Here is a 16,968-nt window from a genome sequence, read left to right as displayed (position 1 = left end):
AAATATCAGCGAGGCTCGTCTTTTCAGCCAAAACAGTGTATTATAAGGCTGATTGTTTGAAAAGCTTGGAGAGACTGTTGACACAGTGCTGGTGTAAGCTCAACAGCTTCCAGCAGCTGCTCACGTTGGCCCCGATCCACTCACTGGACCGGCAGCGACCGTTACATGCCTGTAGGTCCAGTACCATCATCAAGACCCAATCTACCGCTCAGTGGCAGCTGTTGCTACTGTGATACCTCCGCCGTTGGCTCCTAATCTCTTGGTGCTAGGTTACTAATGGCACGTTTCCAGAACGCAATGCAGCCATGTTTCTTTCTCAGTACAGGATAGACAAGAAATAGCCAGCATATATTTCTTGTTGGTGAGAATTGTTTGTTTTTTTTTTGGGGGGGGGGGGGTTCAGTCTAAAGACTAAATATAAAAAATAAACTGGTCCAGATCAAGTTTGCAATGTTTTTTTACAGCCAGAAACAAGAAATGTTGGTGTATGGAAGGCCAATAACGCCAAAATTAATAAATAAAGTCACAATGTCATGGCTGATTTCTGAACTTATTGCTAATTAGATAGATAAATAGTACATGAATTATTTTGTACTTTTATATACTTATTTTTGATTTATTAATGTACGTATTTGAAACACTTACAAGTATAAACAAAGAAATGTGCTAATAATCATTTAAATACTAATCTATTTTTTATTGAACTAAGGCACTTTCGGTCCTCCATACAACATCATCATAGTGAGAAAGAAAAAGTCTGATCAAGCTCCTGCTAAATTTGTAATTAAGAGATGTGTTTTCACTTTGAATTTGATCATTTCACTATTACTACCTAGAATAATATGCTGTTGTTTTTTTTCACAACCTGGCTTCTTCAGTTTACACTTGTATAAACTGCAGTACACTGTGCCCAAAATAGGGGGTCTGAATTCCCCCGCTGCAGCACTGCAAGTGACGTAAATGGCTGATTTGATGTTTGTGGGAGTGTGAGCCGCTGTAGGCTATGTAATGTCTGCTCTCTCATATGGTAATATTGTATTTCAAGTGTCAGCCAGAATCCAGACTATAAAGAGAAGGCTGGAAAGAGGACTGATGCGCTGTGATATTGCATTTTGACCAAAGGAAGTCAGAAGAACATTTTTTTTGTCACTATTAAAATTATATGTGATGTCAGAAATTGTAAATGAAGACACATCAAAGCCAGAAAATTATTACTCTAACAAGTTATTTCAAGTCCTGCCATCAGTTCTCTATAGATTTTGGTGAGAGCTTCTCCTCTCAACAGAATGATTTTATTATGACAGCATGGTGAACATATTTATAGTCTTTCAAAGCAGGTTAAACCACTGCAAAAACTTTTTTTTTTATTTAGTTCTTTAGAAAACAGATAAACTATGCACAGTTTAGACTGATAATTGACACATTTCTAGTGTTTGTCAGAAATGCAAAAATGGGATGAAGCTTGGAGAACAACTGGGAGAAACTTCATTTTCCATCACGATTCCTTTCTAACCAGAATTTATTTTTTTTTGTTCCACCTATAAAGACACAGGATGGTTTACTGAAGGAGATTTTCAGTCTTAGCTTATTCTGTCATACTCTATTCACATGAAAGCCAAAAATGTGAACTTTCATTTGCTCAAAGCTTCTTCCACATGTCTGCCTTGTCCCAAAAAACTGCACACTAAAGTTTTCCTGTCAACAGATTCTCCCATCTGAGCTGTGGATCACTGCACACTTTGCAGATTTACACTTGTTTAAATTCTTAAAAAGCACGTTTCATTCTACTTTTATTATGTTCTAAGTAAGAGAATTAGGGTCTAACTTTTTTCTCAAAATTATGATAAAAATGTCAGAATACTGAGAAGAAAGTCAAAATTCAAAAAAAAAAAATCTAAATTCTGAGATAAAGTCAGAATTCAGAGATTAAAGTTAGAATTTTGAGAAAAAAGCAAAGCATACTTTGGAAGAAAAAAAAGTGAATTCTGAGGTTAAAGTCAGAATTCCAAGAAAAATGTCTGAATTATTTTTTTTTCCAGTGGCCCTAATCCTCTCCCATATTCTGTTTTGTATCGGAATATCAAAAATCTCAACAAAATACACCAAATGCAGTGCTGATAAAAGTGTAGACAAAGTGTGAAAAGGTTGCGTGAAGGCTTTTTCTCCAGCCCTTCACTCCAGAACGTACATCATGTAACGTCAAGAAAACAAGCCGCTGACGGTTAATGTTCCTGTCACAATAATCATACACATGCTCACAGTACATCAGGTGTTTCCTTTCCTCTACTCCCACACTATAAGCAACCATGCTTTTCCCAAAGTTTATTTTCCCATGCTGGCAGGACCCTCGGAGCTCAGAGCAGGTGGTGGATCAATAGGCTTAGCAAGTGAATGAGACAAAGACCACACTGCGCACAAATGCACCCGGCGCGGCAGAGCTGCAGCAGTCAGGCGGTCTGGTTCCAGCTGTTTCCAACCAGCACCATCACTTTATGTGAAGGCGGCAGGGATGGATCCACCAGTATAACCGAACAACCGTAAGATCTTCCTTCCCCTGGTTCTTAAATGCAGTCGTCAAGCTACGCTTCCTCTACAGCTGGAGGAAAACAAGCAAACAGCTGAAAACTGCTCGCTGTGTGAACTCGGTTGTAAAATAGATGCAGACACAATCCAGAGGAGGGTTTTCACCAGTCTTTTATGTCACCTTGTTTAGAGGTAAATGATATTTGAACAGGAATCGGCCGTTGACCCCCGGAAGACGCAACTCCACCGCGTCCCGTTGAGGACGGCAGTTAGAGTCCTTTTAATGGGAGGCAGGCCGATGCCAGAGCAAACCGCTTAGCTATATAAACACTTAGTCAACTCTGGTTAAAATGAGGGGCAATTATCTCGCAGTGACGACAATCAGCGGTTGTAGAGCTCGTCATCCCGTTAAAAAGAGCAGGAATCTGTCACCCGGCCGCTAGCATGGAAGATATCCTGTTTGGAAATGGTGTAAAAGCTACTAGAAGTTGTTGCTGAACTGACAGGATGTGGCTAAGTCACTCACCGCCAGCTCTCTGAGTCGCTCAGGCAAAGTGGGTTTATTGCACAAGTATTTGTACTCATCAAGCTTTTATCACCGTGTTTCACTGCAGCTACAGCTGCAAGCCTGTCAAAGGAATGTACTTCCAGTCTACATCAAGAGGTTTTAATAAGGTAAAAATGTGGTGTAAAATGTGAAGTTTTTGGCCGACATGCTAAATGCTAACTGCGGTAGGGAACAGCTAACATGACGGTGGCTGCATCATGCTGTGGGGACGTTGTTCTACGAGGAACGAGGAAGTTGGTCGGGGTTGATAGGAAGACAGATGGAGTTTAATACAGAACAATCAAGAAAAAACAAACTGTTAGGCTAAAAGGGAATCATGCTAACGCTACAGTGTACTGGTTTAAATCAGACACCAGGATATAATAGCAGGCAGCGCTAACGTCTAACATTAGCTCATTTATTAAATCGCTTTTGTTGAGCATTAGCCTCCATTCATTTAGTCACTCACTTTTTCTGTGTAATTAGAATAAGAAAATGAAAACATTTTTAATGTTAAATATTTTATGTAGTTATTTCTAATATGTTCCTTTCAATCACAGTTTTTTAGAATGCCTTAATGTACCACCTTAACAGGGATTTTATGTTATATATCAACACAAATTAAAGATTCAAACTGAAGTGGAAGAAAACAAGATTTTCACAACTTTTTTTTTTTTTTCAAATATTGTCCTGAAAAAGGGCTGCACAGTGGCGCAGTTGGTAGCACTGTTGCCTTGCAGCAAGAAGGTCCTGGGTTCGATTCCCGGCCAGGGTCTTTCTGCATGGAGTTTGCATGTTCTCCCTGTGCATGTGTGGGTTCTCTCCGGGTACTCCGGCTTCCTCCCACAGTCCAAAAACATGACTGTCAGGTTAATTGGTTTCTCTAAATTCTCCCTAGGTGTGAGTGTGTGTGTGCATGGTTGTTTGTCCTGTATGTCTCTGTGTTGCCCTGCGACAGACTGGCGACCTGTCCAGGGTGTACCCCGCCTCTCGCCTGGAACGTAGCTGGAGATGGGCACCAGCAATCCTCCTGACCCCATTAGGGACAAGGGTGAACAGAAAATGGATGGATGGATGTCCTGAAAAACATGGCGTTCATATCTATTTAGCCCAAATTCATTCCAACTAATTACCTTTAGAAACCCTGAATATTATACAGAGACAACTTCTGTGTAATCTGATCTTTGTATGAATGCAGCTGCAGGATTGTTGGAGAACATTAGAGAACAGCAGAATGCTGTGAAGATGTCTAGGTATAACAAAATGGATTTCATTTTGGACATATCATGGAGAACCGTTGTAATTCATTGTTTGAAAATGAAAAGAGTATGGTGCAACTGAAAAGCTACCAAAACATGGCTGTCCATCTGACGAGAGGAGGAGAGAATTTATTGGAGAAGCAGCCAATAGGTTCTGAGTTACCGTGGAGGAGATGAGGAGATTAATAATTTAGGTGGGATAATTACCAGTTTTTGACTCCAAATATGGCTTTCATAGAAAAGTAGCAGAGAAAAATCTCTGAACTCTCACTGCCAGTGAATGTGGTCTGTTCATATATGACCAAAACGTATCCTTCTGGCCGACATGCAGCAAGGTGGCAGCAACTTGCCAAGAGACGGGCTTTTCTTCCACAGAGACAGGAAAGCTGGTCAGAGGTCACTGGAAGATGAATGGAGGAATCCTGGAGGAAAGCCTGTTTCAGGCTGCAAAAGGCTTAAAGTGGGGCAGAGGTTCACTTTCCTGCAGGACAGGAGCTCTGAACATCCAGCCAGAGCTTAGAAAAAATAAAAAAAATAGGGAGAGAATTTTGGCCTGAAGATACTTGCAGCTGTAACTGCAGCAGAAGGTAGCTCTACTACGCTGCAAACCAAGTATTTTTTAAATCAAGTTTCTAGTGCAAATATCACACTTGCAATAAGACTAAACTAACTTTTCAACTTGTGTTAAGTCAATAATTTCTTAATACTGATTTTTAAAAAGTAGTAGTTCAACTGAGATGTTTTTTCTCTTATAAAACATTTTTCCCATGTCATAAGTGAAAAAATCTGGCAGTGGAAATATTTTTGTAAATCAAATATTAGTGATTATTGACTCAAAACAAGCTCCTTTATCTTGCTGAAAAGTTACTTGCAAGTTGATCTTGTTTTACTTCAGGTGTGCTGAGATATTTGCACTAGAAACTAGACAACAATACTTGGTAAAATTGAGTGTTTTTTGCAGTTACGTATTAACTCAGGGTGTTAATAAAACTGTACGCCATTGTATTAGATTTTATTTATAAAAGAAAATTGGAAATATACTCTTTTAAACCTAAATGTATACTACATTCTGTTTGTTTACCAACTGAAATTTCAAACAACATCCATTAAATGTAGCTGTCGTGACAAAACGAGAAAAAGTTTAAAGGGTGGGAATACTTTTACAAGCCATTGCAGAGTATCAACCAAAGTACAGTGGTAAAAACAAAATACAGTAATTACAGGTGGAAAAAATGTACATTTCTATATTATTTTCATTGTTAAAATAAAAAAAAAATAATAATAATCCTATGTTTGTAACCTGTTATTGACTGAAGGGCTGCTGAGCGTCACCTATGCTACCTGCTTCTAGAGATCAGAGATTAGACACACAACCCAAGCAGTGAGGATCCCTCGTATGATCTTAATTAACACAATTCTTCAACATAATAGTCGACTCACCATTTGCGACTGGCTCCTGGGGCTACCATTGATGTCCTCCACCTTCTCATTCGCTGCGTGAGAAACAGAACGAAGACGTGAGAGTCCATCCTGAGCCGCAACATTCTAACGGTCTAGAGCATGTGTGGAGGTGAGCGAGTGTGGAGCAACGTCTGGGAGGCAAGGAAGCCTAATTCTTCAGCTGCTGTGCAGAGTTACTGACAGGCCTGCTTGGCCTCATTGTCTGGTTGGGGTGAGCAGGGGAGGGTAAAGTTTCAATCCAAGCAGAGAGAGAGAAAGAGAGAGAGAAAGAAGTGAGAGAATGTGAGAGACAGACGGCATGAGAAAGAAAAGCTTCGTGCATAATAGACAGGAAAATATGCTTGTGGGTCTGAGAAACAAAGGAGGAAGTCCAAAGAACAAAAAAAATGTTTTCAAAGGTGAGGGTGACGCCGAGAGAAAAAAATTAGAGCAAAAAAGAATAAAAAAATAAAAAAAAACAATGAGTGGGAGAAACTGTTCTAAACGATGCTGAGAAAAAGATTATGTAAGAGCCACGGCAGCGAGGACGCAGTCTAGTTACACATTATTCATCACTGTGAGGACTTTCGCAGCTCATTCAGACTAACAAACAGCAAGTTTGTGCGACTGCCTGCGATGCGGCCACAGGCACACTCCATTCATGACAAAGTTGATTCATTTAACCGAAACCACCTGTAAGGCTGCGGTCTACATTTGCCAAACAAAGACCCCGTTAGTAAAATTTATACTGTTGTAAAGCATCACGCCTCTTCATCCAATTGTGATGCCTCACACAATGCCTCAACAGAGCTTTTCTTTGAGTAAAACATTGGAGTGAGCTACTTGGAAGGCAAGAGCTAAAACCCAGAGTTACAATCTGGCTCTAGGGGCAATGCATGAGAAAACATCAACAGGAATGGAGCTGGAAATGTGTGTGAGACAGAACTATGTAAGCCAGATCTAGTGGTATTCACCTTCAGCACACAGTTTGGGCTCTAGAGACTCTCTTACTTTGGAGTATCCCTGGAAGAGAAGTGTCAGGCAGGTGTGGGAATCCTCAGAAGCCCTTGGCAAAAAAAGTATTGCATCACTGCAGCTTTCAGTTGCAAGAGAGAAAGATCTGAGTGTTGTTATCCACTGAACATTAGCGCAGGTTGCTTGGCCTTGTTGTAGTCTAAGGATGGTGTCCTACAATGACCGCCCTCTTGGCAGGAGGTATCCCAATCCGCCAGTCCCAAGCAGTCCTCCAGGAGCCACCCAGTGAGGTGTATCTTGGGAAAACTGTATTTTTGATTTGGATCCAAGCATTTCTAAGTGGTACACCATACACGCAATGTCCATAATGTTCATCAAGTTTGCCTATGCCTATTTACAAGGGTAGGTAAATCCAGGCCTTGAGTGCTGGTGTCCTGCAACTTTTAGATGTGTCTAGCAGGACTCTGGAGAACTTAACTACCTACTGAGGAGGAACATTAGCCATTGGATTGAATTGCGTTGGACCATGGACACATCTAAAAGTTGCAGGACACCAGCCCTCAAGGACTGGAGTTGCTCACCCATGTACCAGGCAATCTTAGGCCAATGATCAATGTTGGACTTGTTTTGTGAGACCTGAGGTATTGTGTCTTTAACAATCAGGTAAACCTGGTAGTTTATCAGCACCTGGTAGAGACATGTGCATGAACTAAGACTGTTTGCCAGAAAACCAGCATTTGGAGGACATTGAATTTGCAAGTCGGAAATCTCATGTTCCAGCACAGGTCACATTCAGGGCCTCTTTTGTATCTGTGGCCTGCAAATTCTTTACTCCTGTCACGGAAGCAAGGCACCAGCAGGGATAGAAGCTGTCACACTCAAAAATGAGATCCTTACGGCTTGGTTACCACTAGGGACTCCTGATAGGTATGACACCATGAAAAGTCTGTGCAACACAAACTTTTACGTCTCTCTGCAACGCTGTTCATGTAACGCTAATTATCTTTTGCATGGACGTTTCTATAACACCCAACTGTGGAAGTCCTAGTCCCCTATAATGTGAGATGAAGCGATGAAAATGCTGTGACAGGGTTTCACTGAGACAAATGACTGAAACAAGATTACAGCTCTGTAACTGTAATCTCTTTAACCAGTCTTTCCCAGAGGTAATCCTATTACAGTGAGACATTGTGGGGTGAGTACTGGTAAGTTGTTCCAGAGGAAGGAATAAAAAGGTTTTGTGATAAAGTTAGACAAAAACTTGGGGACCTAGAAACAAACTGATGTAGTAAGCAAAAAAAAAATGCCAGAGAAAGTAAAGGGACAGAAAGAGAAGCAGAAGCAGGAGGATGAGCAGAGGCTCTGAGCTACAATGGAGAACACATACATTAATTGAAGGGGTGTCAGAGCCATAGATCTCTGTTGCTGCAGCTCCTCCAGCACCCAAAACAAAGGACAACTGCTGTGTTTTGGCCCCGATATCAGACTGTTACACCAGCCAACTACAACAGAGACCGAACTTAGTGTGCATATGTGTGTGTGTGAAACAGAGAGTGGGTGGTCGCTCTATCCACCATAGAGAATTAAACTATAGTGTCTTCAAAGTATGTCCTCATTTCAATTAGTAGTATTTATCTGTTAAATGAGACATTTTACACGGTCGCCTACCTATGATCTGGATTATCTGCGCCAGCAAGACTCCATCGGTGACGTCCTGGCTCAGGTCTTTGATGAGGCGTGGACAGCCAGACTTGGCCAAGTAGTGGTTGGCCCAGTCTGTGTATATCTGCAACAACAGGACAAAACATACTGTTAGTATATTTGGGGCTGTCAAGCACTCACTGCAGGGCTGGTGAGTTCTGAGAAAGGTTTGGACAGAAGTTAGACCAGAGGAGGCGCCTAAATCCTTGGGAGCAATCCCAGTAAATCCTAAAAAATAAATATTAGAAGAGGTCAGAAGTTTGCATACGCTCACAATCAGCTTTAATGCCATAAGATTCTGAGGCTTTTTATTAAGTAGTTGGAAGTGAATTTGATGCTCGTTTATGAGGTGGCATGATGAGACAATCAACAAGTTTAAAAAATAAAAATAAAAACAAGAATTGGGTTTGAGTTTTCTCTGAGACTCACAATGTCAAAAATTATACAAAAGTATACATACACCCCCACTTATGTTTTGGGTAAATGTCCACACTTTTCACAACAGGCTATATTAAACATGGAACGACAAAGATATCATGTCTGTTCAAAACTAATAGACCATGCCTAAAAGAAAGGTCTGTACAAGAAAGCTAGCATGTTCTATCATTTCTTTCAAAGGACGACCATCCATCCTAAATCATGATACAAGCTCACCAATGGCTCCAAAAACCTGGATTTCTCTGCACCTCAGATTTCACTAACAATAGGGGCGTATTGGATATTAAATGAATTTAAAAATGTGCATTTCTTTTCAAAACCCATTACCAATTACATTTTGTATTGTAGACCACCCTGCATCAAAATGGCTCAACTGAGTCACTAAAAGCCCAAAACTAATATGAAATTCATGCCCATTCATGACTGAATGTAAACCTCTCAAAAAGTGCTTGATGCGAATAAAAGTAAAAAACAAATGTCTGGTTTGAGCATAAATCATTTTAACACACCGCAAAGCTCAGAATAAATAAAGGAAAATGTCAAGAGAGGAGAAATACACTCTTCTGGATTTATTCCTCAGGCCTCCATTATCCTCAGAGATATCAATAAACAACATTTTATCCGTGCTGTCTGCACCAACAGCGTCCTGCTCTCTCCATCCGTCTCTCAGGTATTCTGGTAGATGCCGTGCCAGACAGTGGTGTCCAAACAGGGTCCTGCACTACCTCACAACTCAAACACAAATTTTTGATCAACCTTTGATTCTCCAGACTGCACCAAGATCTGCGCTGGTTCTGATCTTTATCATAGAGATGAGTACATGATTTCATTAAACGCTCAGATGTTTTATACATGTGAATAGGACAACCTGCATGGACAGCTAATATACAGCACTTTTTGGACAATCACAGTAGATGTCAAAAAGGCTAAAATAAAATGTTTTATTGCAGCAGAATATTCCTGCACACAAAAAATTTTAACCTTTAATTTGTGTAGTTATCTATGGGAGGGAGGAAAGATCCACCCCTAACCTGAAATAAATATAATTTAAGCTTTTCTTTTTTTTTGTAACCCCTCCAGGGGGTCTTTTTGTGGGCTCTAGTGTCCCTTTTCATGAAGTAGGCTGACAGGAAGGGGGGAGGGAGAGGGGGGAAGACATGCGGTAAATGTCGCCGGGTCCGGGAGTCGAACCCGCGACAGCCGCGTCGAGGACTTGAGGCCTCCAAATGTGGGTCGCGCTAACCACTATGCCACCACGGCACGCCCGTAATTTAAGCTTTTCAAATTTATATTATATATCTTTTAAGTTCAGAGGCTCTTATAAACTCAGTTAATTTATTACATTTAGCCTGGTTCCAAGGGTAAATTGTGATCAAAATCACATTGGCTTCCAAGAGCTTGACCAAATAAAAGTCAGCTGTATGCAAAAGCTTAAGAAGAGTTCTTTTTAATGTCCAAAAACTATTAACCGCTTTATCCAATTTAGACACTTCGCCATAACAACCCCAAATAAAGCGAATTTTGCACAATGTGCAATGAGACCATGAACATCTCTACAAGCTCCAAAAAAGGAGAATGTCTTTCCACTGAAGGCTTAAACTGCCATGTCTAGATGAATTCATGTGTAATTTTCATTTGTTTAGTTACGCTAAGTTTGTTTCACAGCTGAAACATAAACTTCAACTATCAAGCAATCTTTTGCATGGCTCGACTAGGTTCTCCTCGGCTCCACGTGGTTCAGGTCATTATGACTGAGGACCAGCTCTGTTCTGTTGGGGTCGTCATAGCAGATCAGTCCTAGAGTCCAGAAAGTAATGAGACGTGATTTCTATGTGATACAAACACAACACGCACAAAAACTGCTGGACCTGGTCATTAGACGACAGTGTCATTTTCGTTGTTGTTGCCAGTCAAGCTGTGCCGAGCAGATACTAATGTAAAAGGGCTAATTGTTTATTATAGCTTTTTAAAGTCACCATTCATAAAACGCTGACCTTATTTCTCCTCATACTGTTTAATAGTTTCAATTCCATTTATTTTGATGCCCAAGGAAGTGCCTGAGTGACCACAGTTTTCTCCAGGTGTTTGGAGGTTAGAGTTGGTTTTTGCTTCCTTTAACTTTTGCTAGGCAGATCACATCAGTCAGCTTTTAGAAACTTTTATTAGACAGATGAAAGTCAGCTATTTTGACTTTTGTAGAGTATATTTCTTTAGGTAAAAAGGTATTCAAGTTAAGCTTTGCAACAGGCTAGCAATAGGCTCTTTATTGTGCCAACAAACATGCTAACTATTGTTGATTGAAAACAGGGCAGTTAGCACTGCTAGCTAGTTAGCTAACTAACTTAAACTTCCAAAGGTAAATCCCACAGAGGAGGATGGTCAATAGGAAGTACCAGCCTTAATGATCAACTTATCCTTCTAGTTCACGTGGCTATGCTATTTTTCCTGAAACATGTTCTTGTATTTCCTTCTCCACATCCTTAATTATGTGTCTGAAAAATATACTTTACAAGAAATCAGAGGATAAATGTCTTATACCCCCCCCCCGAGAAGCGAGCGCTTTTTTCTGCTACACCATCCCAAATGGTTGAGATTTCCAGAGAAACTGCCACATAAAACCTAACCACTTCTCATGATGAAATAATCTTTTCCCCCCTCATAAACCACACACACTGCTCTCAATTAAAAACACTTCTATCCCGCTCTTTTCTGTATTCTTGGAAGCAGGAAGTTGGCTCATTTAAAGCTGCCCTTCTGCAGGATTTTTAATCTGATGTGGTTTGGTTCAGGGAATTTCTTTACGATAAGTAGTAAAGTGAAGGCGTGAAAAAGAAAAAAATTAACAGGTGGGAGTCACATTTCAACTTACAGGAAGGGAAATAAACAGCAAAAGATTTATAGAGAAATACAGAGATAAGGGAGGCGCTGATCATTAGGCCAGAGATCAGAATCTGACTATTTTCTCCTTAGCAACCTGAGCAGAGATTGACTAAACAAATTATAAAATAAATAAAAATGTTTACATTTTTGTTTAGTAAAAATCTGAAAAATAATATAGAAATATGCCAAAATGGATAATTTAGAATAATTAAGGACACTTTGTTTTTCTGTTAGATTAATCATTTCTAACCTCAACCAAAAAAGCTGCAAAACTTTGTGTCTAATGTTCATATTTTGCAACACCGTCAATTAAAATGAAAATAAATAAGTTTGCTGAAGCTGTAGGTCCTGAAAGGTGGAATCAGCCAAAAACAAGTATCCATCAGTGAAAGACTGCCAGGCACATCTCTAATTCAGACACAAAAAAGCAGCCAGAACTGGAACTGGCTAAAATCGGTATTAAGAGTAAACAGACAAAATCGTAATTTGGGTAAAAAAAAAGGTTTGGAACAGATCAAACACCTCGCTGTAAAGAACTAGAAAAACAATCCTAACAAGTTTGTTTGTAGCAAACATGGCAGCAATTTTTATTACATTTTGTCAGCTCCTTGTTCTCTTCTGTAAAGCAGAAAAGAGAACAGTAGTGCTTAGTAAGAGCATGTATATAGTAGCTAGTTTGCGACTGCTCCCTTAGTAATGCTGAGCAATGCCTCGTAAACTCATTGACCTTAGTGGAACAGCTCATACATTACTTTTCTTAAATCTACATGACAGAACATTTAACCTAATCATAAAGAAACACAGATGTGTTTCTGTAAAAACACTGAAAAAGGACTAAAAGAGCAGTTTGTCAGACCGCAGAAAACACAGATTCAGCAACTTTTCCAAATCTACAGTATAGCTTGGCATTTTCTCCCTCCGCTCCACAAGCAAAGAAAGCAGAAACTAAACTTCTGTTGCATGCATTTCCACAGTGTAAAGCATGCAGAAGCTTCCTTGTCAGCCCTGAGCTGAGACCTTTAGAACCCGTCACCTCCTACTGTCCCCCCCATACCGGCTCACTGAGCCACTCACGTCATGGCCCCTCTGCACTCATTAACCTATCCTGTCAGGATCCAGATCGCTTTGGGAAGCAGAAGCTGGCGCTGTGACTCAGGCGAAACATCAGCAGCAGCAGCAGCTTCATAGATGCTGACTGGGAGAACTGGCATCATATACAAACACACTCCACACAAAACCACAATCTGCAAAAGCATCCCCCACAGCTGCTCTGACACAAGTAAAAATTCTCACTCTCTCTCCCCTTGGCCAGTCTTTCCTCCTTTTCCTCCTTTCTTTCTTTCTTTCCTTCTTTCGGCAGCCAGAATCAATCAGCAGAAGTCCAGTGTCTCTCCCCGCTGGCGTTTTTCTCCCTGATGCAGCATGGAGTACCTCTCTTCTTTGACTCTACCTGCTCTGCAGACCCGTCCCCCTCAGCGCTAGGGATCCCAAACGCTGGCAAACAGCTGCCTCTTGCCCCGTAGAAAATAAACTGCATCCAACCGTCCTGATCACAATGCAGTGACTACAGCTACGCAGGTATTATTGGCAGAGATCTGTAGTGACACTGCTTGGCCTCTGGAGGGAGCCAGGTAAAAGGAGGAACAGACCGCTGGAGTAAGAGGAGAAGAGACTGGAAAAAGAGATGAAGTCACTTCAGCCAGCTGGACTTATTAATGCGCGTCTGCTGAATGATTGTTAATGCATGGGCTCTTTAATCAGGGCATCCTTCCAGTGCAAGCTGATACATTAGGAGTTAAACTCTGTTTCAGGAGTTGGAGCATAAATATGATGGCTGAGATGACATTTAGCTGTTTAATACCATTTGAACGAGGACGGGTCTTCTGCGGCCGAGCTGGCTCGAAAACGTTCACTTGGCAACGGGGTTGCTCCCACATGGGTACTAAATGTAATTAAAGACAACATGGAGCTGCATTAACCAAATGAGCGATGAGCCAAGTGAATCAATAGGACCGCAATGTGATGGAGCTTCTTCTGCAAAGTCTTCCACTTTGCAAAAGCGGAACTAATTGAAGGATGGGAAGAGCCGGCCCGGATCCGATGGCTATGTCACTGTCAGCACAGTTTATGGAGGGCGGGGGCAAACAAAGTAGCCACAGAAGTTCATCTGACAGATGGAATCCATCTGTGACAGTTTGAGTGTGTGTAGATTTCAGATGCAGATTTGGCAGGGTAATATATTTACAGTATATGGCTCCAAAAGTGATGAAAAGAAATTTGCTTCTTACATGTTTCCACAAATCTTACTCTTTTCGAAGTAAAGCGTTCCAAAGGGATCCTCAGAGGTTCCCCAAGTCCTCCGGTTCGTTTTGGGTCTCCCCCAGGATGCTAACCCCGTGGGACATGTCAAGAAACCTTCAATACGAAGGTATCCAGGCAACCTCTTTACCAGCTCCCTGAACTGCCTGCTTAAAGACAATTTTTATGACAGAGTAGCAACTCTACTTTCATGATACAGCTTCTTATTCCATCTCTAAAGCTGATTTTAGTCCATTCTTGGACGAAGTTCTTGAAAGCAGCTTGTATCCAGGATTTGGGGCATAATACATATATAAGGCAAGTCTTGATTCTTGAAAATCCAATGTCGTTCATTCTACCAATTGAATGTGACCGCAATAAAACTTGTGTGAACAGCTTACAACCTCAAAGCAACCCGCATGCACAGAAGAAGAATCACTAAGATGAGGTGGTTTTTCAGCTGTTGTTTACATTGGTTTATTAAACAAAACTGCAATGGAAACACTTTTTTCGCATCACACAAGATGCATGATCAACATAGCATAAATGGGATTTCTGGGGGGGGTTCCACATGGTCATAAGACAATGCATAAATCTGTGGAAAATGTTTAAGTTAATCAAACAAGGATGCAAATACAATGGTTTGGAGGGGGTTCCTACGTTTTGGGGAATTTGGTGTTTTATGATGTACAAACAGCAGAGATGCAGTTCCCACATGACAACATCAGGTTTAAACACAAATATGTTTAATTCCAGTGCTAACATTCTCCAGAGATATCTAAGTACACTGAAATCCAAAGGTCACATATGGCATAAGCAGGGAGATGTTCTCTGTTGTTGGGCCAGCTGTCAATCACAGGCTATCCTGGAGAGTTCGCTAAACACATCTGGGACTGAAGGAATGAAACACATATTTATAAGACCAATAGAAGAATTTCATGCACTTTTTCGAAATCGCTAACTAAATTAAAGTGAAGACAAAACCTTTCAAGTCAGCAAAGAGTGGGAATAGTTGCTTTTATATGAACAGAATCAAAGATGCAGCTCCAGAAAACACGAAATGACTGAGCCGAGACAGATGCAACATTTCCTCAGGCCCTACTGAATGTCAGCGAACCTTTTGCATGGAAAAGCGATTTGCCATGCATGTCTGTTTTGAGATCCTACTGCATATTTAAGCAAAAGCTTTCACTTAAGCCACTTATACATTCATTGCGCTTGCACAATGCCAGAATTTGGACAGCCATTATGTTTCATTATAACCACAAGAGCAGCCGATGCTGAAGCAAAGACAAATCTGTCCTGTTCTGTCAGGGCTGCTGCTGACCAAACAACTACAGTCAACAGATAATGGAGGGTGGCGGACATGCTGCTAAAAGCTGATGTATTGCTTTCTCATACCATGATCTGCCAAGATGCTCTGTCAACAAAAGGACATAACTGCATGGCTGTGAGAAGTTTCAGCACACAGTCTGTGTTGGATGTGTTTCATTGCGTCTCTCAACACTGATCTTCTGCGGCGCAGTAGGAACAGAGTGCAGAGGTGGAGAAAGCTGGTTACAAAAAAAGAATTAAATTGAGAGGACATAAACAGCTTGAAGACAGATGAGCACAAACACGATTTAGAAACAGACAGCAGAAATGCAGACAGGAATATTGATAGGGAATCTGTCAGTGAGTAAGATGTACAAATCCCCAACAACCTGTTAAGTAACTTGCACAGTAGCAATTTAAGATTTTGCCACTGTGCCTCATAGGCTCTCAATGATAAAAAGAAAAGTGTGGTTTGAAAGGAGAAAAGGAGATAAGTTTGAGAGGAAATTGTGGATAAAACAGGAAAGATCATGCCACAAGCTTGGCAGTATTTCAGATATTTAATGAAGAAACTAATCAATTATTTATATCGACTGATATGAAACCCTTATGACACGTTTTTCAGACATATTGTCCAGCCCTAGATAATTAGTGTTATTTCAACTATCAGCAGCCTGATCAATACTGAAGTTTCAGGGGTGAGGGGTTATATCTGTTATTGACACAAACAACATGCCATTTTACCATGGTAATGTAGTGCGTCTGGCTTTGAGCCTGTTATTCAGAAACAGCAACCATAAGCTGCATGTCTGCTTCCTCTCTCTGACTGAGTGCTTCATAAACCCCTTCATCCTTAAGCAAAAAGAGCAAAAGGAGACTGCTTATCATCTCCAATCCAATTTGGCTCTGACCAGCAGAGAGGACAGCATGCAGCCCTGGCCAGCTGTTATGACCAGGCAGCAGGTATTCCACAGACGTTACACATAAAGGGAAGCATGCAGAGAGGCCGTTGGTAATTACCTGTTCGGCTGCTCGCTCACAAGACGAGCTGCTTAGATCACCAGCCGACCTCACTCTGCTGGTTTACAGCCATAATTGATGGGTTCGTGTCGGATGTTCTTGTTCGGAGGCCCCAACGAGCATGCAGAGGTTCCGGCTGACACCCGTCTATTCCGGGATGCCACTGGGGCCCTCTTTCAGACCTCTTTAATCTCCTCCCACTCAAACGCATGCAGATAAATCACAAGAGGCAAACAAGCTACATTGTCATTTTGCGTCTCAGGCTGCGGTGTGTTAGTCTATGAGTTTAAGTCCGGCCATAGATGTCTGTAAACAGAAAACGACCTCGGCGTCACATCCGTCAAGTGGCTTCCACCTCCGGGAGGGTTTGAGTCCTGCTCCAAACAGATTCCGACAAAAAGTAAATCATCCGGGCATGATGCTCTCCTGCGTGACTCACTGCTGGTCTGCTCAGATTAGTCACACTTCCTCACAACATCTGACTGGATTACTGCCCATTAGATCAAGATGACTAAGATGAAAAGAACTGGGTTGAAAACACCGAAAGAGATTCAATGGGATCTGACCAAGAAG

General features: G+C 41.2%; 1 protein-coding gene across 11 annotated transcripts in view; it reads right to left on the bottom strand.

Moving 5' to 3' along the window:
• Nucleotides 1-16,968, bottom strand: part of nav3 (neuron navigator 3) — a 283,136-nt gene that overhangs the window by 127,851 nt on the left and 138,317 nt on the right. For all 11 annotated transcript variants that reach the window (XM_023350561.1, XM_023350555.1, XM_023350557.1 and 8 more), the window contains exons 2-3: nt 8,413-8,530; nt 5,770-5,822 (exon numbers count right to left, since the gene is read on the bottom strand). In XM_023350561.1, the coding sequence (XP_023206329.1) occupies nt 5,770-5,822; nt 8,413-8,530 (171 nt within the window). The remainder of the gene's footprint in view (nt 1-5,769; nt 5,823-8,412; nt 8,531-16,968) is intronic.

This window comes from Xiphophorus maculatus, chromosome 17 (assembly GCF_002775205.1).
Source record: "Xiphophorus maculatus strain JP 163 A chromosome 17, X_maculatus-5.0-male, whole genome shotgun sequence".
NCBI lineage: Eukaryota > Metazoa > Chordata > Actinopteri > Cyprinodontiformes > Poeciliidae > Xiphophorus > Xiphophorus maculatus.
Note: the sequence above shows the minus strand (reverse complement) of the source record. Positions and strands in the feature narration are given on the sequence as shown.